Source organism: Martes martes (assembly GCF_963455335.1).
Source record: "Martes martes genome assembly, chromosome: 6".
In the NCBI taxonomy this organism is placed as follows: Eukaryota; Metazoa; Chordata; class Mammalia; order Carnivora; family Mustelidae; genus Martes; species Martes martes.
The window spans coordinates 24,448,814-24,476,078 of NC_137893.1; the positions used below are offsets into that span (position 1 = coordinate 24,448,814).

The following is a 27,265-nucleotide window of genomic DNA, read 5'->3' on the forward strand; positions in this document are numbered from 1 at the left end:
ATTTGACTATCACCCATTCAGTCAGTTTTCAACAAACATTATTGGAGCACCTACTATGTGCCAAAACTCACCACATACCCTGAAAACTCCACTATCTTCCTATCCATGTTGCTGTCCCTCATGATATTATACAGAGCACCTTGGCAAAGCTCATAGCCTGACTCTCAGAAACTCAATCCTGAAACTTTTGCCAATCTTACCCTAGTACAAAAATCAGCAACCTCTAGTTGTCAGGCCAGACCCTCCTTCCTGCCTTTTTTGTAAATGATATTTTATTAGAACACAGCTACACCCATTTGTTTATGTACTATCTACAACAGCAGAGTTCAGTAGTTCTGGTGGAGACAGCACTGCCCAGAGCCTAAAACACTATCTGGCCCTTTGTAGGAAAAGTCTGCAGACCCCTGTACTAGATAACGTGACTGAATAAAAATTCATCTCTCCAGTACATGTTTCTGTTTAGGAATTAATGGAGAAACCTCCTTGAAAGCAGAGATCCTTTCTGTATCTTTGTCTTGTCATATAGAACCTTGGAGAAGCACAGAGTCAAGGTTTAGAGCAGATACAGAAAATTAAACACGTCCTTCCCTACATTTTGTTTTCAACAGATGAGTGCTTTGGGTTGCATGAAGACAGCATAAAACCACTGGTGTTCAGTTACTTCTGGCTTCTAATTCCTCCGAGTTCTTATGTCTAAGACTTCCAAGGCTCAATTTTTGGCCTGTATCCCTTTGCATATTTTTTTCCTGATCTGATGTGGAATTAGAGTTAAATGGGAGCTGTGTGCTTGAATTCCACGTGGCTGGCTCAGCAGGAAACTCCAGGGCAGGTTTTTTGGCATGCCAAGCTCATGTTAGCCTCAGCTATGCTAATTTCTAAAGCTGTTTGCTTTGCTCAAATAAATCTTAGAGGGGAATTTGCATTTGGATGCACACCTTTTTATGCACAAATTATGTGCATGATAATTCTGGGACAGACTAAGGACTTTAAAAAAAAAAAAAAGAAGCAGCATGATGTTTACGGAATGGCTTTAGTGTCGTGGGCACTAGGCTAGGTGCTTTACATCTATTTTCTCCTCTCACAGCCATGACAATCCTGTGAGATGAAACCGTGATCCCCATTTTACAGATGGAGAAACTGAGGAGACGAGAGCTTATATAATGTGTCCGTGTCCACAGAGCTGGTAAGTGACAAAGCCTAGATTTGAGCCCAATTTGCCTAAATCAGAGGCCAGTGTCCTTTCCACTTAGACACACTGCCCTAACGTTCCCGTTTATCATCACCACGCATCCAGGCCATTGGACACTCACTGGAATATGAACTCTACATTTACAAAATTAGTCATCCCACCCCTTCCCAGTGGCCTTTGCAAAGTATGTCTTTGGTCCTTGGGAGGTACACCTGGGTCCCTCTGCATCAGAAAACAATCAACCAAAGAAAAATAGGGGCATTAAAACGGCAAACTATGTGATACACAAATTACATTAGAAATGAGCAGACAAACACAATCTCAGGTGATTTTGACAGGTAAATGGATTTTAATGACATTCTCTCTTGAGGATCTCGATACGAAAGGACACTTTTTACTACTAAAATGTAGTAGGCTAAGCAAGGGAATGTACCCACACTATGAAGAAAAATGTTATTAACTCTCAGAATATGATATAAATACATCTATAACACAAGCCCAGGAATTTATATCTACAAATACCTTCACTGTTTATGGAAACATAACCACACACTTATCTCCCCCCCAACCCCCCAAAAAAATACAAACATTCCCTTCAGTAAGTTATAGTGAGTACTGCCATCAAAACTTACTATTTATCATTGTTCAGCTCAATATACAGAAAAATAACCACTGTAGCAATTAAGCATTCTAGCGTAACTCCAGCATTTCACAGCAAGCCAGATACAGTATCACTGAATTTCTTTCTCCGTATGGAGCACAGCTGTAACGTAGCTTGTGCTATCACATAATGCTTAACCCATTGCCTTGCACCTTCATATACACGCCATCTGATTTTCTGGAAATATTAAAAAACTGATTACGTTTGCATGCAAGTGAAATCCAGACATCCATTTTTCTTTAAAGCTCTCAAAGAGAGTTTTCCAGGAATTAGAAAGAACTCTGTGGCGGAGATGGATAATCTAGGTTATTTCTAAGAAGGGCAGCCCGCTCAGGAGACCCAGCCCCTCACAATGCCACCACACGGTTCAGTCAGTCTGTATATAAAATTATTTCATCCCTTTTTTTTTTTTAATTTTTAACAGATGATTTCAGAGGAGGAAAATTTCTTTTTTGTAGCCAGTGGTAGGAAAAATTCATTCGGTTGAAAGTAGATTGGGGACTTTGCCTGAGTTTGCCTAACAGAGTAATGAATGCTACTTTAAATAACACATGCATGAACGTGCCTTGTCTACAAAGCTCCTAAAGACAGTCTTTTCCAAAGGTACCTTGGGCATTTAATAAGTCTTTATAAGGTAATTACAACTATCTAGGAATCGTTCTCATTGGAAACCCCAGTAATGACTTACCTGCTGGTGGCTTTATGAAAGGTGGAGGAATTAAAGGTACAATAATGGGCACATTGCCATGATCCTTGGACCCTGCAGGTGAGTCACTGAGTCCGTTTCCTGTGGCAAGCCCGGAATAGCCTGTGCTTATATTGTATGGTGAAATAACACTGTCCTCGGGTAATTTGGGTTTTGGCAAAGAATTTTCTGTAAAAGAAAAAAAGATCACATTCACTATTACAAAAGGACTTGTTTTCCTTGTGACCACATTTTCTCAAGTCAAATGGCCATGGAACAAAACCAACTTTTCCTTGCAGATCTTTAAACACTTTACCAGAACTCCACAGATCATCCTGGACCTTTTCAGTTTTGTTAACCATAAATTTTGAGGGGGTTCCTTTACCATTTGGCTCCATTATGATAACGAATACCTCAATTGCATCCTGGTGATGCATTTTAGCACTGGGAAAGCCCATAGAAACCTGAGAGGCAATTAACCTTTTCCGGGTACAAAGTCATATCTAGCAGGCATCACCCTCCGGCTACCAGCTAAAAACATGCCCCATCCAGTCCTATCACTAGATTCCACTGTATTAAAAAGTTTGGTCATAATATAACCAAAAGAACCCATAAGAAAGAAGCAGATTATTAGAAAGAAAACTGGTTTCATAGGGTAAACATTAGTATCCATTAACTATTAACAAAAATGAAAATAAAGAAAACTTACAATGATCTGAACTTTGTGAATTTTATCCTTGCATGTGAATCATTTAAAAAAAAAATTCAACCATGGAAAACAACTTTTTCGCTCTAGTAGCATATCCTGGCACTCTCTCCATGTTCCCCAGAGGCAAAGATTATTACCTAGACCAAGTATTATACGAGCTATTAGTTTAGAGAATATAAACTCATGACTTGCATTTTTCATTTACAGTAAAATTGATGATACTATCCCTGTAACATGATGTGTACAATTTCATAGCGGGCTTAACATGAAATTTGTTAACGTGCGTTCAATTCCACATGCCTGCAGGACAGCTCATTTACATTTTGTCACTTGGCATATAAGAAGGAAAAAATGCTATCTTACAGACTGGAAATAAAATGCATGAACAGGTAGTTTATGCCAACAGATTTTGAATGCAGTGCAAATACTGATCAAATTTGCCAGTGATGGCGCACAATGAATTTTACCCACGTTTTATTGAAGTTCACCAAATGGATTGCTCCTTTACATACTCCTTTTCTTTGACAAACAAACTCTCACTCAGAATTTAGGTTCATAAATTTAGTATCCATAACAACACCCACCTTTGGTTCTAGGCTTCCCTCATGAAATATCTGACACTGCTATTCACTGATTAGAATCAGTGTTAATTCAACGTGGCCAAGTCTCTAATTTCCACTCTTTGGCTGGGCTTTGATGAAAATTCTTATAAAATAATGTAGGATCCAATCATGCACTACTCTCTTACTCCTCATACCCCATCCAAGGCTGGGGGCAGGAGGAACTTCAAACACAAAACAGAAATAGGGCTTTCCTTTAGAAATCCCACCAAAAAAAGGAGGAAGAGGGGATTACCAAACTAACTCTCAAGGTCTAAAAATCCAAATCCAGTATTTCACTTAATAGAAAGCACCTGTCCCCAAGAACTAATAGATCAAAGACTCAAGAAACTAGAAGGAGAACTTAGCAAACATTGTCCCTTTCTATAAATCTGCGGGCAGGACCATAACCCTAAGGTCCCTAGCCCTTGCTAGGTAGCGCTCCCATTGCTGGAAGGAGATTAAGCTGTGTCTATTTTTGTTTTATGTTGTGCTCTTATATTCTGTGGAATTCTGCTTATGGGAAAGCACTACTGGGAACTTACGTTTAAATCAACCATTGGCATAATCAACAAAATGAGTCCCAAAGCAACTCAATTGGCAGGTTGAGATAGTTAATCCTTCTTTGCATGAACAAAGGGACATTAAATGTCATTACCTTTGAGAACAGAAATGTGCTGCCGGCTCTCTCCGTCTGTAGGGTAGCTCCTGAATTCAATATCTTCCCCATCTTTCAATTCAACCTTATCATAGCCATACCAGCCAAGGAGTTCATTCATAGTGTTTTCTGCAAAGTTCTGGAAGAGAAGCATAGGCTTCTTTTTTATATAATCAATAACTGTTTGAAAAGAATGCATAAATCGAATTCTGTTTGCACTACCCATTGACTGCCAGGCCTGCCCCACCTCCCCTAGAGTGGCGCTCATTTTTCAAATCACGTTCAAAAACCGTAATACATTTAAATCTCAGGATAACGCATCCAATAATGACAGGCCTCCAGACACTTGCAATTTAAAGATAATAAGAAGAAAAGGTATTTGTCAGTTTTGCTTATAAATAGAAGTCATATTTTAGAATATTCTGCAAAGTCTATATCCCACACACGCACAAAAATATTGAAAGGTAAAGCACAAACACAGCTAAGAAAATATTTTGAAAATGAAAACAATTAATCGACCTTTTTGTGGTTCAGACTGATTTAAATTAGAATTGCTTTCTGATCCAGGTATTGTTTCTTAACATAACTCCTATCTCAGAGAAAGCAAAATCTCAGCCAAGAAATAATTTCTCAGTTGTCAAGGCTACAACGGTCTCCCTTTTTAATTTTCCCTTTTGCAAGTGTATACTTTAAAAATCAATGCATAATTTGCTTTACAAATTTCACTAGCGACAGATTCTCCATAAAACGAAAGGTCACTATGATTGTCTTCTGACAAATAACATAAAAATACCAAATAACCTTAAGGTTAATAGTAAGCCCAGTTTTGGGGAACACCTGAAAACACTTTATGAACTGTCAATCAATATGTAAATATAAGGTACTATTATTGTTATTATACATACCAAAAATGTGAAAATAGTGGGTATAGTTGGACAGCTTTAAAGCTTTAATACCAGGTGACTTTTTTTTTGTGACCTTATCAACTGCTAGATCTGGAAATAAGATGTGAGACTGTATTAATGATCTTAACGCTTGCATGTGCCTTAAAACATCTCTGAGAAATAAAGTGCAGTGATAGTCACCAGTAGTTCGGGGGTGAGGGAAATGGGGAGATAGTGATCCAAGGGTACAAATTTCCAGTTATTAGATTAACAAGTCTGGAGATAAAATGGACAGCATGGTGATTATGGCTAATAATACTGTATCATATACTCAAATGTTACTAAGAGAGTAGATCTTTTCTTTTTTAATTTAAAGTATTTTTACTAACATATAATGTATTATTTACCCCAGGGGTAAAGGTCTGTGAATCATCAGGCTTACACATCTCACAGCACACTAAGACAGTAGATCCTTTTTTTTTTATTTATTTATTTTAATAAACATATAATGTATTTTTATCCCCAGGGGTACAGGTCTGTGAATCGCCAGGTTTACACCTTTCACAGCACTCATCATAGCCCATACCCTCCCCAATGTCCATATCCCCACCACCCTCTCCTGTCCCCCCTCCCCCCAGCAACCCTCAGTCTGTTTTTTGAGATTGAGTAAGACAGTAGATCTTAAATGTTCTCACCATGAAAAAGAAATGGTAACTATGGGACAGAATGGAAGGGGTCGCTAATGCTACAGCAGTAACCATTTTTGCAATATATAAGTCCATCAAATTAGTGCATTGTACACCTTACACTTACACCATGTTACATGTCAATTATATCTCAATGAAGCTGGGGGAATTTTCTTAAAATAAAAAGAAGGGCCCTGTGCTGCAGAATAAAGGCGTCATAAATACGGAATGAATTTATTTTTCTAAAAAATCTCTATCTGGCAAGGCATCCTGAGCTTCCCAGACTTGCTAGAAAAGCGATATATTCTAACCTTCTCTGTGGCTCAAAGAACCTTTTCTCATTCTCCCTAGAAGCTGTCATTTCCGAATTACACTGGGATGTATAATTTATACACCTGAAACAAAGCACTCAGGCTAAACCAAGAGTGTGCATAGCCTCAACGTGCAAGTTCCTGTGCTCTTGAATTTCACGACTTTAGATTTCAGCAGGGGTTGCATAAAAAAGAAGAGATATTACACTACTGACTCCACAAAAACAAACCTGGCATTTCAAACCACCCACAGAATGCTAGCATCTTTGCTTTTGTGCCCACTTAAGCTAGGAGCTCCAACTGGGTCTATCAGAGACGGTACAGGGCGCCGGCAGTTTAAAAAAAATCTAGCCAGATTGATTCAGTGTGACCATCCACAAGGCCAACAGTCAGCCATATCAAGCTTTAGTGAGGCATTTATTCTCTCTGATGGCTGGTCATGTCCACATTAAATAGACATTCTTTTCATGAGTGCACAAAGATGATATGATCGATCTGTATAATAACCAGCAACTTCTGGAATACCACTGAGGAGGACTCAGCTAAAATGCTGCTTTACTCAATCAGAAGAGATCCCTTTAATGAGGCACCAGTCTCCCCTAACACCCAATTCTTTTCACTAAACTAAGCGCCTGGCCTAGAGAATGACAGTCGCTAAGCACACAGATCGAGGCCCTCCATCAGTGGTCTGGCAGCAGAAATCTCCAAGGATAAGGATTACACCTTACATCAAAACCCCAAGTCCCAACAGTGTTGAAAGCCAAGTTCAAGCCATCCTCTTGGTCTGTGTGCTATTTACCCCAATCTCCAAGAGAACCGTGCCAACGAGACAGAAAATCTTTTTTGCATAGTAACTCCTGGCCACCATATCCAATTTTCTAGACCGTTTGTATCTGGGCGCCTCTCTCTCCGGTTCTGTCTAACCTCTGAAGTGACACAAAGGCTACCGATGCATAATTCATGGAACAACCTCCCAGCCAAGGATATAGATTTGTTTGTTTTAGTCCAGCTGCAAATCCATTCAGCTTTTCAGAACCAATCCCAGGGATAGAGTCCAGAAGTTTCAGACATTAGGGTAAAGACTGAAACCTCAACTGGGTTATTAACACCAAATTCGTATTATTGGGGCATCTTAACTACACCCCGTAGTTTATGGCTCGTGCTGAAAACTCAGAGGCTTCATGGAACAATCAATTTGAACTTGATCTATTCCATGATTTTCAAGTTACTATAAATGTCAATGAAAATAAACTCTAAAACATTTCCTTTCTTGTTAGTGAAAATAAAAATAAACATCTTAATGCTTCACTATATGCCTGCAAAAGCAGAAAACAAAAGGTTTATAAACCCTCAAGCCATAAATCTCAAATCTTTCGTGAAAGGAGAAGCAAGAGGAAAGAAAGAAAAAGCAACACCAAAGTTTCCTGTAGCATATGAAATGGACTATTATTACTTCTGCCTCATACATTACCATATTAAGAAATTAAAGAACCCCAAAGAATAGATAATTTAAGATTTTTAATTGCTAGGTAGCATTTGATGCTAGATATCATATGGGCTCATTATGGTACTAAACCAAAGGAAATGAAATAGATTTTTGCAGTTATCATCCAAGAAACATAACATACTCTAGAAGAAATGAATTTAATGTTTATGGCCCATAAGGGTTTTCAAATCCTTCTGGTAGAAAATTCCAGCAGTTGTTCTTTCCACATTTTTTGTATTATTACCCTTAAAAAAGGAGTTTTGTTAAAAAAAAAAAATTCCTTTCCTACAAAAGTTTCTAATGTATGCTATTTTTTTTTTTAAATAAAGGTGATAAGAGGGGTGCCTGGGTGGCTCAGTCATTAAGCGTCTGCCTTCCACGCAGGTGGAAGCCCCACATCGGGCTCTCTGCTTGGTGGAAAGCCTGCTTCTCCCTCTCCCACTCCCCTTGCTTGTGTTCCCTCTCTCGCTGTGTCTCTCTCTAACAAATTAATAAGTAAAATCTTTAAAATATTTTTAAAAATAAAATAAAAAGGTGATAAGAGTTAAACTACAGAGATTTTAGAGGTAAAGATGTTCAATAAGACAAGTTACTATACCAAGGGAGGTAGTGACATTTATTTCCCCCCAAATCTTTTCCCAGCAAATGTCCTAGAAATAGAATGGGAAACTGATGTCCCTCAAGGTCCCTCCCCATAGTAAGATTCTCTGAAATCAAAGAACTTTGACTTACACAAGAAATTAAGTATCTTTTGCAAAGAAATATCAAAATTATCATGATCACACATCATAAATTTTACTGAACAGTTACTATTTCAAATATTTTATCATTGCTCCTATAAACCATGAAAATTGTGCCAGAAATTTCAATATTCTGGCATCTGAATTGCATTTTGCAGACTGCCTCTCACCCTTGGAAGTGGCACAAAAATCCTCTCTCATACCATGTGGTCCAATTTGGGTTTGGAAAATAGGTCACTATAATTATAATGATAATGTCTAACACTCCTACAGCACTTTACAGTGTTTCCACATCCTTTAACTCTCCTGTTCCTTTCAATAATCCTGTAAGTTGGGCATTTGATTTCCACAATAAACTTCTGGTGAACCTGTATGATACTCTAATTTTACAACAGAAAATTAGTACATCCAGAAGGTAAATGGTAGGCATGAGACATCACCCAATAAAGTCAAAACAAAAATACAGATCTTCTGATTCTTATACCAGGCCTCTTTCTACGATCAATTCCATATAGTCCAATGTGTCAGCAATTCCAGAGAAATGACCTCCTTGGACCAACCAAAGAGGTGCAAAGCAATCATACTACAGGATGTCAACATCACCTGTAAAGAGCTTTCCAACTAGGGCCCCTATCTACCTATGTTAAAACTTCACGTTACTTGCTTTTGGATTTGATCATTGGTCCCTATTCTCCTTAATTATTTGTATTGTTGGGGGCGTGGTCAAAACTCACTGTTGAAATTTAATCATCTCATTTTATAATTTTGGGGGCATTGCATCTGATTCTAATTGCTTTGTATGTTTTCTTCTTTTTTTTTTATGATTTTATTTATTTATTTATTTATTTAGAGAGAGCACATGAGCAGGGAGAGAGGGGCAGAGGGGGAGAGAGAGAGGGGGAGAGAAGCAGACTCTCCACTAAGCAGGGAGCTGACATGGGCCTCCAGGTCACAAACCTGAGATCATGATCTGAGCTGAAATCAAGAGTCAGATGCTTGATGGACTAAGCCACCCAGGCACCCCTAATTGCTTTGTACTTTTCATGTTTACTCCAATACTTCCTTACCCTCTCCAATTCCTCTTTCTCAATCCTAGGACTCCTAAATTCCTAACATTTAGTCTGAAAGCATAAATTAACAACAAAAAAAAATAGGTCACAGAAAGATGATGGAAAGGCTGGAAATTTTACTATTTCCCCATTCCTTCTGAGTTCTTTTGATACTGGCAAAATATATTTTTGTTGAAACTTAATTCCCAGGTCATTCATTAGATCCTCCCCTTCTTTACCTGGAGGTACTGTACAAATGTCAAAGTTCAGTCTAAATGATTTTTCATGGAACATTTTACTGGTAAATAATAAGGAGTTAACTTCAAGACACTTTGAAAATTGCAGTAATTACAAATTCTCACAATACTTCTGAAACGCAAGTACTTCAAGGTCTTCGAAAAGGACTAATGATTTTATTTTGAAAACACCAAGCAGATTTAAAATATAGGTAGGTAACAGAGCACCTGGGTGGCACAGTCAGTTAAGCATCCCACTCTTAGTCTCTGCTGGGGTCATGATCTCAGGGGTTGTGGGACTGAGCCCCCCAGCCCCCAGTCAAGCTCAATGAGGAGTCTGCTTAGGATTCTCTCTCTCTTTCTCCCTCTCCCTCTCCCACCAAGCACTCAAGCTTGCTGTCTCTCTTTCTCTCTCTAAAATTAATAAATCTTTAAAATATAGGTCAGTATCACTGATGTCTTTCTTACCAGTCCTCATAAAACTGAATGCTGACATGTTTCCAACTTTTTACCCTAACCAAGAGAGCAGAAAGTTTTCAGAGAGTTCCCAATCATTCATTCAAATGAGGGAAAAGCCATGTCCTCTCTCTCCCCACAAACATAATCCCAATTTTCACTCCAAGTCCCAGTTTTGGTAAAATATGTCACCTATCCCAAATACACTATAAGTTACCCAAGGGCAAAAACCTTTTATTTTCCCCAAGCCCCACCTAGGACATTGCCTAGCACTTAGAATGCACTCTGTCAATGTGCTAGTGCATTTGAATACATTCACAAATCTTAAGTTTAAAAATATAGAGAAATGATCAAATAAATTTCAAGGAAACTGATTCTAAAAATAAGTATGTGCAAGTTAAAAGAATTGTAATATCCAGTGTTAATGAGCAGTCTCCTAGTGATGGAAATTGAAGTTGATACAACTTTTAGAAAAGGTTATTTGACTGTATACAGTAAAAGCCTTTAAAAATGTACATCCCCTTTCATTCAGTAATTTTATTTCTCAGCACTGTAGGAACTATTCTAAGGAAATGTGTGCAAAAATATGCATGTTCAGGAATGTTTATCTCGGTGTTTTTTTCTTAGAAACAAACTATATGTCAAACAATAGGAACCTGGTTAAATAAATTACAGCTTAGTCATGGGATGACTAAAATAGAATACTATTTTGCACTAAAATATACTCTGTAGATAAATTTTTACTGCCATGAAAAGCTATTAACAATATATTAAGTTTTTAAAGGAAGGATAGTATACTATAAGACCATTTTTGTTTAAAAAAATAGTATATATCACACATAGAAAAGGGCATTAAAAGACATATATCAAAATGTTGATAGTTATTATGTCTGGGTGGGAAAATTATAGGCTTTGTTTTTCTTTTAGCTTACTTGTATTGTTTACTCTACCACTTCTATCGGGTCCATGTATTCTTATAAAAATAAATCACTTTAATTAAAAATTAATTAACACATAGTCTTCTCATAGACAGCCATGTCATCCACATTCACAGTCCTAATGACAATAAAAAGGATCTGTCAGTTATATGACTTCACTTCAAAACATTCTGACACACACTGTCCATGAAAGTGAAGCCTATGAGAAATACTTTCAAAGGAAACCCCCAATTCTAAACAATTTACAAGGTTGGGGGGGGGAGGGAAATGCTAGCATCTCTGCTGGTTGAGATTATGAATGATGGAATGGTGGTTATTTTTGGAAAATATTTTATCTCCCTTTTCATCTCCATGTGTTCTGAGACAGATTTCTATTAAGCGTCATTGAACTTGTTAATTGAGATTTTAAAGGGGGGGTGAGAGAGCAATTTGCAGAAGACAGCTGATTTCTTCTGCAGACGTAAGAACTGAACTTGATCACAAGTGGGTTTCTAGCGCTATGCCCACATCTGGCCTAAGGTCGGGTCTAAGTCATCTGTCTTAACACAGACTCCCTGGATTGGTTTTATTTTAGAGCTCTGCAAGAAAGTCGGAAGGTAAAATTTAAGTAATGCAAAAGAAATATTGTAAGAGCCCTTGACACATTTACTTCCACATTCGTGATACCACTGGATCAGATGGTATCTTAAGGATGAAGCACTCCCCACAGATGACCCAATAGAGGGCCATCCGCATGCATGGAATCAGAAGAGCGGCCGGTTTATACATGGGAACCCACTGAAGCCTTGATGGTTTTACCCGAACTACAGCCTATTAGCCTGAGATCCCTTAAAGATGGTCACTGCACTCCATTTGGATCATTTTGTAGCATAGTCCTCAGCCACAACACAATGATGACAATGCCATTCTAAGGACAGAAGACACATCGTCACACTAAAATCCAATTCCGGCCTGGAGCAGGCCTGCAGAGAAAGTCTTGTTCTCTTATTGATATATTCGAAATGGGAAGGCTCCATAATTGGCATAGGAAACCAAAGTTGTACATTTCCACATATAAAACCTGTATTGCTTTACGGTCTTTTTGTGACATGGCACAATTATGTCCCCACATTTTAATCTGTGGCCAGGACATCAAATGTCCTAAAAAAGGTCAAACAAGTGCTGTGACATTGCAGATTCCAGCCCTGAGGCTAACATTGTGGCAAGCAAGGCAGGTGTGTGGCTATGGGCAGCTGTGTCCCATGCAGCTGCAGAACCTCCCTAAAAATCACCAGGACTGGTTACATTGTCTTTCTGTCCCTGCCAAAGCCACTCACCTTAAAACAGGACAGAGTTCCACAACCCTTTGGTTATGTAAGAGATATTAACACCCATCAGTCTACGGATCCTAAAATATACATTCAGCAAATCTCACTCACCATATTCTTTCATGTCTGTTTACACGTTTCAGTTGGCAGCACCAAAAACAAAGTACTCTTTTTTTTTTTTCCTCATTCTACCCAGTAATATCCCTTCTCTTTTAGGAAAATATTCAATAATCTTATTAGCTTGAGAGTGTAAGTGTGGCTGACTTCCCATTCCACAAGAGGAAGTTTGAGACTTCAGAGCTTTTTAAATGTTCCGCCTTCTACTACTTCTAATAATTTTTTTTAAATTTATTTATTTGACAGACAGAGATCACAAGTAGGCAGAGAGGCAGGCAGAGAGAAAGGAGGAAGTAGGCTCCCTGATGAGCAGAGCCCAATGTGGAGCTCTATCCCAGGACCCTGAGATCATGACCTGAGCTGAACACAGAGGCCCAACCCACTGAGCCACCCAGGCGCCCCTAATTTTTTTTTTTTTTTTTTAAGAAAGAGAAGCATAAAGACTCTTAATGAAAAGGATACTTGCCTAGAAGATATAAAAAGCATGGTCACCTTAACAAGACACTATCTCTCCCTGCGACTCTCCTTTTTTCAGACAGTCACTTGTGCTCACTGATATTTGCCCTTTTCGAGGCCCTGTTTTTGATTTTCCTTTAAAAACTCTTTTACCTCTTGGTTTCTATGAGTCTGTCTTTCACACAAGCAGAGTAGGGCTTGGCTTCTCAGAGCAGTGCTTGGCAAGCAGAGAGGCAGGAAACGCAGAAGGGAATGAGTCTGTCAGACTCATTTTCTTCTAGTTCAAATGTTTATTTCAGATTCGGGAGGAAGTGGAGTGGTTCCTTTCCATTTCCTGGTCTCTGGAACCTGCGAGTTGTATAAGGCTTCGAGAATCTTGCTCTATCGCACTCACAAGGTTCACAGTCGGAGAGAGAGACTCTTTTCAGAAAGCCCTGCTTTGAACAGAGCAGAATTCATAGCTCTCCTCGCCCTCCGTAACTCTCTTAATGGGTTTTCACTGGAGCCTTGAGCAGGACAACGGAGAGCAACGTGGAGGACAAAGCTGGTGGGAACATCCCATTTCAGCTTCCAAGGAGTAGGGACCATGCCCAGCTGACATGAGTCCCCAGCCCCACCACGTGGCACACCTGGGGCCACTGCTCAGCAGCGAGGTCTGACATGAGTTGTGAATGCCACGGTGAGATCTGTCCTGAGCCCACTTTCTAAGTTCCTGAGACTGGCTGTGTCTGACATCAAGATGGAGTGTCAGCAGCAAAACTTAAAATATACCTGTTTTAGTAATGAGCTGATTTCAACCTTGAACATGCTGACTTTTCCACACTGTGATTTCTCCTTTTTTTTTTTAAATGGAAACCTATTTATTTCACTGCACTCACCAACTTGGTTCTGCAACTTGCTTTATTGTCTATGCAGTTGACACAGGTCATTTTTAATGCCAAATGGAGACCATCAGAAACCAAATTAGCAAATCTTGTGGTGAGTTTACTACTAAACTCTAACAGATGTGCCTCTCTCTTAACTGTAGGCACCAGGACTGTAGCATAATTTTAGGTACAAATTACTTACTGGGAATATTTATAGACAAAAAAAAAAAAAAAATTCTTCAGTAAAGGAGACCCGAAGACATTTAACTCAGATTATCCTGTAGTTTAACAATTGATAGAGAAGTAACATTGTAAATGTATTAATTATGGTTTGTTTAGGAAAGTTTCCAGGGCAGAGAGCTTGATCTAATCACATTGGTTTTGTCAGAGCACTTTAAAAGATAAAAATCTGACTCATTACCTCTACTCATAATGTAGTTTTTTTGAGTTGCATTACTGTTCCGTAGCCACTAATCACGTTCCCTAAGATCTATGTATGCAAAAATACATACCCTTAAGTACAACTATATTTACATTTAACACATGTATTTATGTTTACATATCCAAAAGTACAAACTCATTTTATGTTCTATCTACCATGCTCTAGAGGAACTCCTAAAATGAATTAGTCCTTCTATATGTTGGGATTCCCTCCTAGGATCCATTAATTAATGACACATATGAGCTAACAGTATATTGAAGACTATTATGTCTTCACTAGATACGATCACAATACTCACTTTGGAAACCAAAAATAGTCAAAATGTAAATTGCATCACCATCTAATTTTTTTAAATCGTCTCTACTGGTCTCTAACTTATCGTAAGTACAGTAAAGTAACAAGTCCCTAGGAGGAAAAAAAGGAAAGATAAGGAAACATTGTAAAGGTCATAATGAGACAAGCATTTCTACTTGAAGATATTTTCACTACACTACAAGCAAGCTATGCCAAGTCATGTACTCTTCACACACAAAATTATATTGTATCAAATTCAAATTTGTTACAACTGCCATGCACATTAAACCAGTGATAACGAAAATGTAACCGAATATCTGATCTAGTCAAACAGCGACCAACATTAGCTCCCAGCCACATGAAGACAATCTCCAATGCCATTACTGGTGTCAGCTAAACCTCAGCCAGTTTGTCCTCTCCAGCCATTTTTAAATACATATGTAACTATCTCAATTAGGAGATCTTGAAGAAAGCCTCATGATGAGGTGATTTTGTTGCTCATTCTCAGCGCCCTGCATTTGCTGTACTTAAAATAGACACTTGTACCAATGTCCTTTCTATTACCCGAAGGGGGGGAAAAATCACATACACACCAGTCCTTTCTCTTTCAGCTCACAGAGAAGCAACTCGATCCACCCAGTGTTGAAACCCGAGTAGGTCACTGTACACCATGATAAAATTCCCTAATCCCTGAGCCAAATCTCCCTAAGGGGGGCCTCCTCCTGACCCTCCACTTCCCAGGCTGACTTTTCCATTCGCTCTCTGCTCTGTCCCCCTTTCATTTCCCCTACCTTCAAGCCTTGATATGTGATCCTCGGTGGGGGCTCAGGTTTCCGTTTTTACAGCTTAGGCCGTGCTAGCTGTATACATTCCTTTCTTTCTGCCGGGCAGTGATTACTTACCAGGGTTTAGTTTACACTGGTCCAGATGAAAGCCGTTCAGATGAAGGCAAACACAGCCAGGCAGCTCCAGCAGCACCGATATGAAGCTGCACAAGGCCACATTGTGTTCTCGGTGACATTTTGTTGCACATATTTTTATACAGGGCAACCAACTTGTTATGTTACTCTACACTGTGGGTTTGGGGACAAGGAGGGGTAATAGTAAGATGACGCTGAAGGGGGGGGTGTTTACTGATGCGGTTGGTAATATTAAAAGCAGAAAAATATTAATGAGTTCAAACTAACCCTTTCACGGTTTGACTTTGAGAAAATACTTTTCAAATGAAGGCTTTGGGGGCTCTTCTGTTAGAGGAATACCTACAAAACAATTCCACTAGAAATGGGAATTCATGCCTGTTGGCATGGTGTGCACTGACATGACTGACGATTTCCGCCGGACTCTCTCACACATGGGTCCAAACCAGACAGAAAATGCCAATCCTACAGGCGGCTGAATTATTTGCTGCGTAAAACTTCTTACTTAATGCTGCTCTGCACAGAAACGATGAGGACAACTTCAAATAGTAGATGGCGATTTGAAAGAAAAATAACATTTTTTAAAAAGAGGAAATTCTGTGCACGGAGGTTAATACCATACTTAGTCCTGCAGCATTGGCTAAAAATTGTGTAATTTTTCCCCTTCACACAATGTTGTTTTTGTTTCTTCCTCACCAGTTCAGACAAACATCTGTTATACTGTAGAAGGACAACTATCTCCCAAACCACGGAGTGCGCCCGCAGCCAAAGTCAACAACGCGAGCCCCAAGCATTGAGCACAGTCAGCCTTTATATCCAGCCGGGATAACATTTCACATGTTTTGATTAAAATTAGCTAATTTGTAATTCTAGAACCTATGAAACTTAAAAGCTGCCATCCATATAGATCACATTAGGCAGTGTTTTAAAGGGCCAGCGCACACTGATTTCCTAGTGGCTTCACTTCTCTCCTCTTCCCTCACCCCCAATTTAAAATGAAATGGAAAAGTAATCTGGAAATGCAGGACAGCAGGGAAGGGTAAGTGAGAAAGAATGGTTTTTGTAGACTGTTTGAATTCCACCCCTATTGTAAGACAACTCCTACTGGTCTCTCTTTTTAAAAACTATCATTGAATTCAATGGTGGTTTCCATCAGAAGGAAGGGCACTGATTTCCAAGGCAAATCTTCCTTAACTCTCTTTGGACCCATTGAGACTGCCCCTCATGGTTTCAGACACAAAGTTCCTCACCCAGAAATAAAAACTCAAATCTCCAAATTGAGATTGCTACAGACGTTCTCCGGTGGAAAGGAAAGCTAAACATATGCACCCAGGTATCCATACAGCAAGCCTCATCCATGTGCCCCTTTCTAAACGGACTTCTCAGAAGGCACTCTCACAGAGTATGTTTTAATCAAGAAAGCGTCAAAAGGTGATAAATTTTATTTAGTTGCATGCCATTTTCATCCAGTCTGTCTTTTAAACACAAACTTCGCCAACCTGACAAAGTCAGTTGGCAGCGTTTAGAATTCTATGCAGAAGACGGTGAACATCAGGACGGCTGCGGAATGAAAACTAAAGTTCCCCTGAAAACTGCTGCTTGCTTGTAATTTACAAAAAGAAAAAAATATATATATATTTTGAAATCCAGAGAGACTCGTGAAATCAACACAGAATAAAACCCTCGCCGGGCAAAAGCTTCAACTTCATGGAAAATAAGGGGGGTGGGGAGGGGGGTCCGGAGCTGAGCGGTGCTCTTGTGCAATCGCTCCAACGCGATCAGCTGGAGCGCCAGGCGGCTGCGCTCACCACCTCTGGAGCACCGCTGGCCTGGCGGAGAGCCCGGCCTCGCCGACAGGACTCCCGGCTGGCCTTTCCGAACAATGGGCAGGCGCTCTGGAAGGCCGCCCCTCAGACAGTTATCTTTCAGCCGGGCTAGCCCGGGTCTGCTAAACTGGGAAGCGGAGCACGCAAAGCGGAGCGGGAGGCGGAGGCAGCCGAGTGAGCGGAGCGGACAGGGGCGGGCGAGGCGAGGCGAGCCGGCCGTCAACACGGTACCCAGACCCATGCCGCCGGGGCCGCACTTGCCCGGGCACTGACAGCCTCTTTACACCACCGCAGCTGGCTAGTTGGGGGGAAGCGGGATCGAGGAGCGGGGAGATGAACTGAAGGGCAGGGTGCAATCGAGCGCTCCCGGGGTTCCTCGGCCCGGCAGCTCCTTAACTTTGGAGCGATCCGAGAAATGGTTTCCGAAGAAAAGGGGGAAAACTACACCGCCGACTAGGAAAGCCTCTTCGCCATGTCCACCCGCCACTTGGGCCCCCGGTCCCCTCCTACTGAAACGCGCCTGTGCCAACCTGGGGTTTATAAGGTTAAATAGTATGTGGTTTCCCGGCCGCCCCCCACCCCCCATCAAATCGGAGGCAGGCAAATCTCGGGGATGCAGCCCGCGAGTTGGCCTCGGTTTTGCACCTGGAGGAGGAGCTGAGGCTTTCTGGGCATCCTACAACAACTGACAAGCGCTCCCCGTACCCCCCAAATCCATACAACGGCCCAAAGGGAGCGAGCGGAAGAAAGAGCTCAGTCGCTCCAGCCCCGAAGTCCAAAAATACCTTCATTTCCTCATTGATCTCCCTTTTCACTGGGTGAGCCGGTTTCCTGCTCCTTTTATTTTCCGGAGGTCTCCCTTCTTTCTCCATTTCTGCCATGTTTTTGTGTCTGGTTTCTGTGGAGATGAAATGGCTGCTGCCGCCGCCGGCGGTGGTGGTGGTGGTGGTGGTGGTGGTGGTGGTGGTGGTGGTGCTGATGGTGGCAATGCTGGCGGAGGTAGCGGTGCTGGCGGGGCTGGGGCTGGGGCTGGGGCTGGGGCTGGGAGGGGGGAGGGCAGGCGGGCGCCGGAGAAGCGGGGTCTCTTCTAGCGGCGGAGAACGTCAGTGGCTGTCAGAGGGAAAGGTAGCTCGAGGAGTCTCGGGGATGCCGCCGCCGCCGCCGCTCCTGCTCCCGCTGCCGCCGCCGCCGCCAGCGCCGCCGCCGCCGCCGCTGCCCCTGCCGCCGCCGCTGCCTCTGCCGCTCCCGCCGCCGCCGCCGCCGCCGGGCTGCATCCTCGGTGCCCCGTGGAGTCGTCAGCCATCTTCCGTCGCTCTGTCCGTCTGCATGGGCGAGGGGAACGAGGGCCGGGCGCGGAGAGAGCTGCTCTGGGCGTGCGTGCGTGGATGTGTGTGTGCGCCCGGGAGAGCGCGCCAGCCCCGGCGCCCAGCGCCTCCCGCGAGCCGAGCCGGGGGCGGGCCGGGGGCCGGCGCGGGGAGGAGGGGGCGGGAGGGAGGGGGAAAGGTGGGGGGGGCTAGGACGGCCCCCGGCTCCCGAGCGGGCGTGGCTTCTACCGTCACTGAATACGCGGATGCTGCGCGGCTTCGGGGGCTGCTCGCGGCCGCTTGCTCATCCGCGGCGGGCACCGGCGGGACGCGGCGCCCCTCGCGGCTGCCACCTCGGCGAGACGGGCCCTGGGGCCGCCCCGACCCCAGCTGTTCTCCTTAGCTCCGTGATGTGGGCTCGCGTGGGTCTAGAGTTAGCTTTTGAGCCCGTCCTAGAAGCTGCTAAGGAAAGAAAGAAAAAAAAAAAATGAATGGGGGTGAAGGGAGGAAGGTGGGCGGTGGAAGCGCCGGGGTCTCGGGGGGAAGGAAACCACTGCCCGGACCTCCCCCCGCAGTTGCCAGGACAGTGTCCTCTCCGGGGGCCCCCTTAGGGCGCGCGGAGGCAGGAGGCCCCCTGGAGAGGTCCCTGTGCCCGCTCCGCGGGTTCCCAACGCGGCCCGGGCTACGACTGCGCTGGCAAGACCGCTTTTGCCTCTCAATGAACCACTTAGAAGTAGGACATCTCGGCCCTCAGCCCCCTGTTCTTTCTTCTTTCTTTTCCCTCCAGTTCGCTCGCGCTCTCTCTCGCTCTCTCGCTCTCTCTCTCTCTCTCTCTCTCACACACACACAGACGTGTCTCACTACAAAGTAATAGCTTTACCCTGTGACCCCGCGCGCACCCTTGTCCCAGTGCCCTGGGTTTAACCTCCAAAGCATTGGGTGCTGCTGGGAGAGCAGGGTCCCGCGTAGGGAGGTTCCGTCGTCCGGGTGCTGGTTGCCCTCGCCCCGCCCGACGGGACCCTCCCTACACCGCCCGGCGACACTTCACCGCGACTTCCCTGCGCCCGGCTGCTCTCCCGCAGCCGTGATCGCTCCCCCTGAGCTCTCGCGCCTCCGCTTTGGCCCTCTCGGTCCACGCCTGGGGCCAATGAAGCTCGGATTGCATTTGTCGCTCTCTGGGTTGAGGCACTGGTGTGAGCGATTTGATGAGGCTTCGGTGAGATACGCAGCCCCGACCGCTCCTACGAGCTGCAGGGGGCACATTGACGTTCCCCTCTTCGCTTTCCCGCGCCGCCACACTTCGTAATTACCTGACACAATGCGATATGGGGGTGTCCATTGTTCCACTGCTTGTTATTATGGAGTGTTCATTATAACAGTGGTGGAACTTAAAATTACACAATTTTTTAAGTACTTAAAGATTGAATGAATCGGTTTGGGGAATATGAGTCAGCTTTCCATTAAAATCTGTTTGGCCTGTCAAACGAGGCTCATTCTGGGTATCACGTTGCCTAATTTGCATTTTAGCACTGTTTTGTTTCTAGAACGTCAAATTAGAGATATTTGGGAGCTACTCGGGAGGGCTAAGCACTTCTACGGTGGCTGTTTTGCATCTTAGCATTATTTGGGGCCGTAAATGCCAAAATACAAATACTTGGGAGTGTGTCCAAAAAAGCTGAGTACCTCCCCTCGCCTCTTCTCTTCCCTGTGTGGAGGGAGGTTGGGGGGAGCCGCACCCTGCTCTGCGTGGCTCGCTGGATCCCAGGCGAGCCAGGAGGCCAGAGTGAGAGAGGCAGAGTCAGAATCTGCTCCTGCAAGGGGTCCAAGCAAAACATTTGCCCGGAAAAAAAAAAATGTTTAAGATCCTGGGGTGGTTATCTGGGGCAGAGAAAGTCAAGAGAGGTGTATTGCTGAGTTTTTAGGGAGCGCTCTGCCGTACAGGCATCAATTTATTCAAGATTTTTCCAGCAACCCTTGGGAGCATACCAGGATACACAGGTGTGAGCCCAAGTCTTCTGGGAAGTCTTGAAGCCAGTAGTAGCCCACAAACGACCTACAACGACCCTGGCAACAAGAATGAGAGGAGCCCAAACCTGTTCGCTATAAAGCACTACTCCCCGCCTCCCCCTTTCCTAGAACAATAACAACATTCCCCAAGGTGTGAAAGTGGGTGTAGAGCTTCCTAATGCTGTTGCCAGTAGGGAGAGACGGAGAGCGGGTCTTTTTGGTTTTTCAATCTGAATTTCATCCAAAACATCTGATAATACGTGAGTTGGAGGTAGTTCGTTTTCTCTGTTTTGTCCTTTTGGTCTTTAATAAGTAGTCAGAAACTTTTTTTTTTTAACTTTTAAATATTCTAAAACGGTGGAAACATATGTTGTAAAGTATACACAAAGGGAATTTTTTGTCTTCTGGAAACATATTTAAGTCCCCTCCGTTTCCTTTAGTGCCAGAAGCATTACAATCGATTCACTGTTGTTCACTTGATATCAAATAACAAGTTATATACCCAAAGTCCTAAGATACAGTTTCACAAGTTAAGAATAAACAGAAAAGGTGAACTGTAGCCCAAAGTTATATTAAGAGGCAGCTATACTTCCTTTAAAGAAAGTTTCTTCTTCTGCAATGGCTCATTTAATAAAAGAAGTGATATTAATCAGCTACCTGTTCTTTCACAGTCCTATGTCCTCCAGAAAACTGAGGTTGAGAATATTGTCTTAGAATCCACGATGCTTATCTTCAAATGAGAGAATGAAAGCTCATATAGTATGTGTGTGGGAACTTTTAGTCCAGAATGAACTTCAGAACTAATGATTGTTAGAGCTTATTAATGTCAAGTTTTAGGTTTCCTCAAATGTATTATAGATAAAGACAATTATAACAAGAGTTGCTGCTTTATGAATTTGGATATATCATGAGTCTGATCATGTTCCATAGATAACTTTATACAGTCTGTTGGACGATAACCCCATGTAGGTAGAAACAATCTCCTACATTTCAAAAGAGCCACTCTTTCCCTACTATGATTTACCATTATGCCCCAGCTGCCCCCTCACACACACACACACACACACACGTACACACACCACCACCATCATTCAAGGCCCTAGACATAGAAATAGTCTTCAATATTCCCTTTACGACCCCCAACAGTCACCAAGATAAGTATAGGACTGACCTTTTTTAGATATTCCTTGGGCATATTTTTGTGACTTTTACTCTTCAAGGCCTCTCTTGATATTCATTCTAACCAGACTCACCTAGAAAATACATCAGAGAGAAGATAGGAAAGCCCCAGGATGGTGTGCTTTGGGCCCTCAACTTCTACATCTGCTTCTTTGTTCTCTCTAAGACCACCTAACTCTGAGGCCCAGTCTTCATGCCTGGTGAGGAATGAATAAGTATTTGCTGATTAATTTGTATGACATAATAACACACTTACCAAGAGACTTTCCTGTATATTGTTTGAAAATAATGCTCATCTTGAACAAGCTCTGTGGTCTAACCAAATACAGGGACTAAAATATGTGGAGAATTACTATGCTGAACACATTGTAAGAATTACCTCATTTCATATTGACAAAATCTTATGAGGCAGCTGTTACTGTTATCCTCATTTCACAAATGAGAAAACTAAGGCCTACACAAGATAAGTTATTAAGTCACAAGCTAGTAAGTGTTGGGCTTTGTGTCCATAACTTTCTGTCCAACTCTAGTTGTGGATTTCTTGATACTACGGTAACCTGATTTAATGAGTACCTTTTAATAATCTGTGTTTTATCTAATCTAAGCCCCAGATGATCTGTTTACATTTTAACCCCTCTGAGATTGTGATGCATCTTACAATGAATTCTTATAATTATAAATGACAGTTTTTTTTCTCCCCTCAATAGCACACTCTCCAATCAGTGGTGTGTTTGATTATGTTAGATTATGCTACAACAGCAAATCAGAAAATCTCAGGACTTAAAGCAACACACATTTCTACTGCTTGCTCACACGAAGTCTCCTGAAGATCTGTGTGACTCTCCAGAGCAACTGTCCCCTGTGTGATGGCTTGGCATTGAACCTCCATGCCAGCATGTGCTTCCATAGTCATTTCTCTAGAAGATGGAACCCTGAAGAAGCTCTCACCAGCAATTAAATGCTCCAGCCCTGCAGTGACATATGTCACTTCTGTCTCCAATCCATTGTCCAGAGTTAATCATATGATCCTGCCCAACAGCTAGGGAGGCTGGGAAATTTAATTCCCCCATGTTCCCCACAGGAGAGGAGAACTGGATATGGGGGAGCATTTAACATAAACCACAAGGCATCTTCATTGAATAAAATATGGTCATTAGGATCAATCAATGTAAATATCAGGGATCTTTTTTATTTAAAACCGATGAGCAGCAATTGGCTTGTGATTTGTTATACGCCCCCTAAAACATACTTTCAAAGTCTGTGCTCATGTTTAATTTCAGAGAACAGAAATTCAAAGTCAATTTCAAAAAGGACATTATGCAACAGCCTAACTATAATCCAGGGGCTTTAACCAGGGGTCTACAAGTGAGCTTCCAGACCTTTGGAATGTCCTAAAATCATATACAAAACATTCAGCTCATTGTTTTCTGGGGAATGGGCACGTATGTGTCATCATATTCTCATTTGGGATTCATGACTTATTCACCCATTTATTCAACAAATATATATATTGAGGCCCTACCCTAGTCTAGGCACTCTTCTGGGTGCTTGGGATCGAGCAGCAAACACAACAGATAAGTTTCCAAATTTCAGAAAGCTCATAGCCTGGAGAGGGGACAATAAGCAAGCAAACAAGCAACAGGGAAGGCAATTTTAGATACAGATAGGTGACAAAAGAACAATGTACTAAGTAAGCTACAAGGGCCAGAGGTCTGCTTTAGCTAAAATGATCATAAAATATCTTTACAAAAAGAAATTTCACTTCGAAGGGGAAAGATGGGAAGGAACTGCCCATGCAAAGATTTTGACATCCTGGAGAAAAGTGTTCTGGTCAGAATTCTTCTTTAAAGATGTATTTATTTATTTATTTATTTGAGAGAGAGAGAGAGAGAGACAGAGCCTGTGAGCAGGGGTGGGGGGCGGGCAGAGGGAGAGGGAGAAAGAGAATCTCAAGCAAACTCCCTGCTGAGTGCAGAGCCCGCCAGCCCCAGGGCTCCATGGGCTGGGTCCCATGACCCTGAGGCTATGACCTGAACCAAAACCAAGAGCTGGTAGCTCAATGGACGGAGCCACCCAAGTGTGCTCTGGTCAGAATTTTAAAGGAGCTGAAGAATGGATGTGCTGAGCACATTTGAGAAATGGAAAGGTGTCTGTAGTGTAGAGAACAAAAAGAGCGGTAGAAGAAGCAGGGAAAGAGGAATATAGAGCCAGATTATATGGGACCTGTAGACCGTCGCAAGGGATCACAATCTTCTTTTAGAAGCCATGTGGATGGATGCACTGGGTCAAGAAAACTTCCTTTGCGTGGGAAGGCCTGAGTTTCTTCCTGGCTCCGTTATTTGCCTATGGGGGTCATCCGGCCATCATTAGCTCTGCCATTAAACACCAGGTTAACACAGCAAGGCACACCCTTGAGGGGGGATCCCCTTTCTCCTTGCTGTTCCAAGAACATTCTTGTCCTCTTTGCCATGGTGTCAAGGGGAAGACTGTGACCTTCCTAAAAGAAGGACAGTCTTCTTTAAATCACAGGTATATAAGTTCCTCAGCTAGTAGCTTCAAACAAACTCAGGGTTCTTTGCAGGACAATAAGGGGCTTCACTTCTTTAGGGAAGGAGGGCTTGAGCAAGTGATCTTACTTTAGTCTTCATTTTCTCAAATGTGAAATGAGAATAGTAAGTTACATTTTCGAGTACTGTTGTTATGACCACATATTATCAGTTAAAGTGAGCTAAAAATAGAACTGCACAAGTTTCTCTGGACAAATATGTACTATCTGCTCTTTTGAGACTTATTATTGTTTTACAGTAGCCTTAGGTTTATATGTACGGACTAACAGAGGTAAGTGACAATTTATGGAAACCTGACACATGAGGAATAATCACCTACACAATAATAGTGTTCTTCATTTTCAATATGATGTCCCTTTTAATAGTGATTTGTTAGAATGTTATAATTTTAATTTATAAAAAGGAGATCTCTACATACACTTTCAAGAACATTTCAACTATACCTATTGAGGCAAGCATACCACTACCTATCAATTCAAGGAAAAGATTTATTGGCGTTATAATTTTTAATTCCTATCCACTGAATTAAAATGAGATCAAAGCCCAGCATTTATTTGCTCCAGGCATCTCTATGCTAAAAAAAAAAAAAAAAAAAAATGTTAAGCTCCACTATCAATGTGTATGTCCGAATATAACAGCTTTATGTGTAATAAGCCAGTGGAAATAAATGAAGACCACCCAAAGGAAAACAAAGCAAAGCCTGTTTATTGAGGGTGAGAAAGCCAGCCACCATCACCTGCATTTGGCAGATACTCAAAGACAGGCATGTGGGTGGGAGAGCTTTACAGAGGAAAATAAAAGGCTTCAGGTATATTCTGATTGAAGGTTTTGGCATGGAGAAACTGGAGGCTAACTAGAAGGTGGGCCAAAGGAAGCAGGACATCCTATGCAATTAGTCTGGGGAGCATATTTGGCTTTCTCTAGTTGGTCCCGAGTTGGAAGGGGGAAGTACGGTAAGGAATGGGAAAGCCAGAGGTCATTGATGAAGTCCCAACCATTCTGGGCTGATGGTGGCTTCTCTGGTTTGTTGCTTACAAAGTTAGGGATCAGAGTTCTGTTGCCATGTGGCTTTGCTATTGTACATTTGTACGGTCAGTCTCTCCATTTTAAGCCTCACAACTAAGAAGAAACTAGCTCAACGTTTAAGGTAGCTTCCATTTGCGGTGAGATAATATTTTGATGTATGAAGAAGTGCTTTGTTTTGTTTATACTTGTTACTTCCTTTCTATCCCATGCACTTCATTCATTTGGCATCCATTGCTTCAGAGTAAGGATGTTATGAGATAAATTCACAGAAAAATATGAGTTCATTACCCATGACTTTTGAGACTTAAAATGGAACTGTGAAATTCGAAGGAGAAAAAGAGTTTGAGAGAAAACTTTTTCTGAGTCTCAAGAGTCTAGATTTTGATGATCAACACTCAATGACCTGAAGGATTTACATTAAAAGTTTATGCCATAGGGGTGCCTGGGTGGCTCAGTGGGTTAAAGCCTCTGCCTTCAGCCCAGGTCATGATCCCAGGATCCTGGGGTTGAGCCCCGCATCAGGCTCTCTGCTCAGCAGGGAGACTGTTCCTCCTCTCTCTCTGCCTGCCTCTCTGCCTACTTGTGATGTCTGTCTATCAAGTAAATAAATAAAATCTTAAAAAAAAAAGTTTATGCCATAAAATGTAGCTTTAGGAAAATATAAAGACAAGCCAAGGGAAGTTTTTCCAAATCAAAAAGAGATCACAGGGACACCTGGGTGGCTCAGTCAGTTAGGCAGCTGCCTTCGGCTCAGGTCGTGATCCCAGGGTCCTGGGATCGAGTCCTGCATCGGGCTCCTTTCTCAGCAGGTAGCCTGCTTCTCTCTCTCTGCCTCTGCTTGCCTCTCTGCCTACTTGTGATCTCTCTCTCTCTCTCTCTCTCTCTGACAAATAAATAAATAAGTCTTTTAAAAAAAGAGAGAGAGAGAGATCACAATTCTGTGTGGTTGGAATAAAGAAGGAGCAAAGATGCCTAGGTGATGGAAGCAGACTTACTATAGATTCCCAAGAAGGTTCAGTGCCCTGGGGAATGGGAGGAACAACCAGAACACTTGCTAGATTTGGGGGAATATGAAGGAAGAGGGCTGAAAGCAGAGATGACTCGTGTCTCCCCCACCCTCTAAGGTAGAGCCTGAAACAGCAGCAAGCCTTACGGAACAAACCAGCCCAACACAGAGCAGGCTAGTGCAGTGAGGATAGACACAGTGGAATGAAGAAGCCTGAGCAGAAGGTCCTGGGGTAGCCATAAATACTCTCCACTCACCATAATGTATGTGCTTCATGTGTGGCTGAGAACGGAGCAGGTGTGACTCCAAGAGCTGCAGAATCAGAGTGGTCCTGTCCCCAAAATGTTGGGCTAGAGACTCCAAGAAGACTTCCATCTCAGAGGATGCTGGCTGAAGAGGTAACCATGTCTGAGAAATAAATGTCACCCACCCCACTAGATACCAGCTCAGCGAGAAAAGTCCAGGGCACAGGCACAAAAGAAGACCAAATCAACTTAGACTATCTGGAGATTTTCTGCCTCCTAGCACGTAGTTGTATGAAACAGAGACTGAGTTCACTTATACGGAAGTAAAGAAATTTACAAGTAGCAAATACCTAAGGTTTTTACATTGATACTTATAATTCACATAGATATTTATTCTGTAACTCAAATTGGCTTTTAAG

General features: G+C 42.4%; 1 protein-coding gene across 1 annotated transcript in view; it reads right to left on the reverse strand.

The window, feature by feature from the left end:
- The window catches only part of SOBP (sine oculis binding protein homolog), a gene marked incomplete at its 5' end in the record, with an annotated part of 161,657 nt that extends 143,264 nt beyond the window's left edge, over positions 1-18,393 (reverse strand). The window contains 3 exons of the mRNA XM_080805156.1: positions 2,539-2,724; positions 4,502-4,640; positions 18,298-18,393. Coding sequence (XP_080661282.1) covers positions 2,539-2,724; positions 4,502-4,640; positions 18,298-18,393 — 421 coding nt within the window. The remainder of the gene's footprint in view (positions 1-2,538; positions 2,725-4,501; positions 4,641-18,297) is intronic.
- Between the last annotated feature and the right edge of the window lie 8,872 nt (positions 18,394-27,265).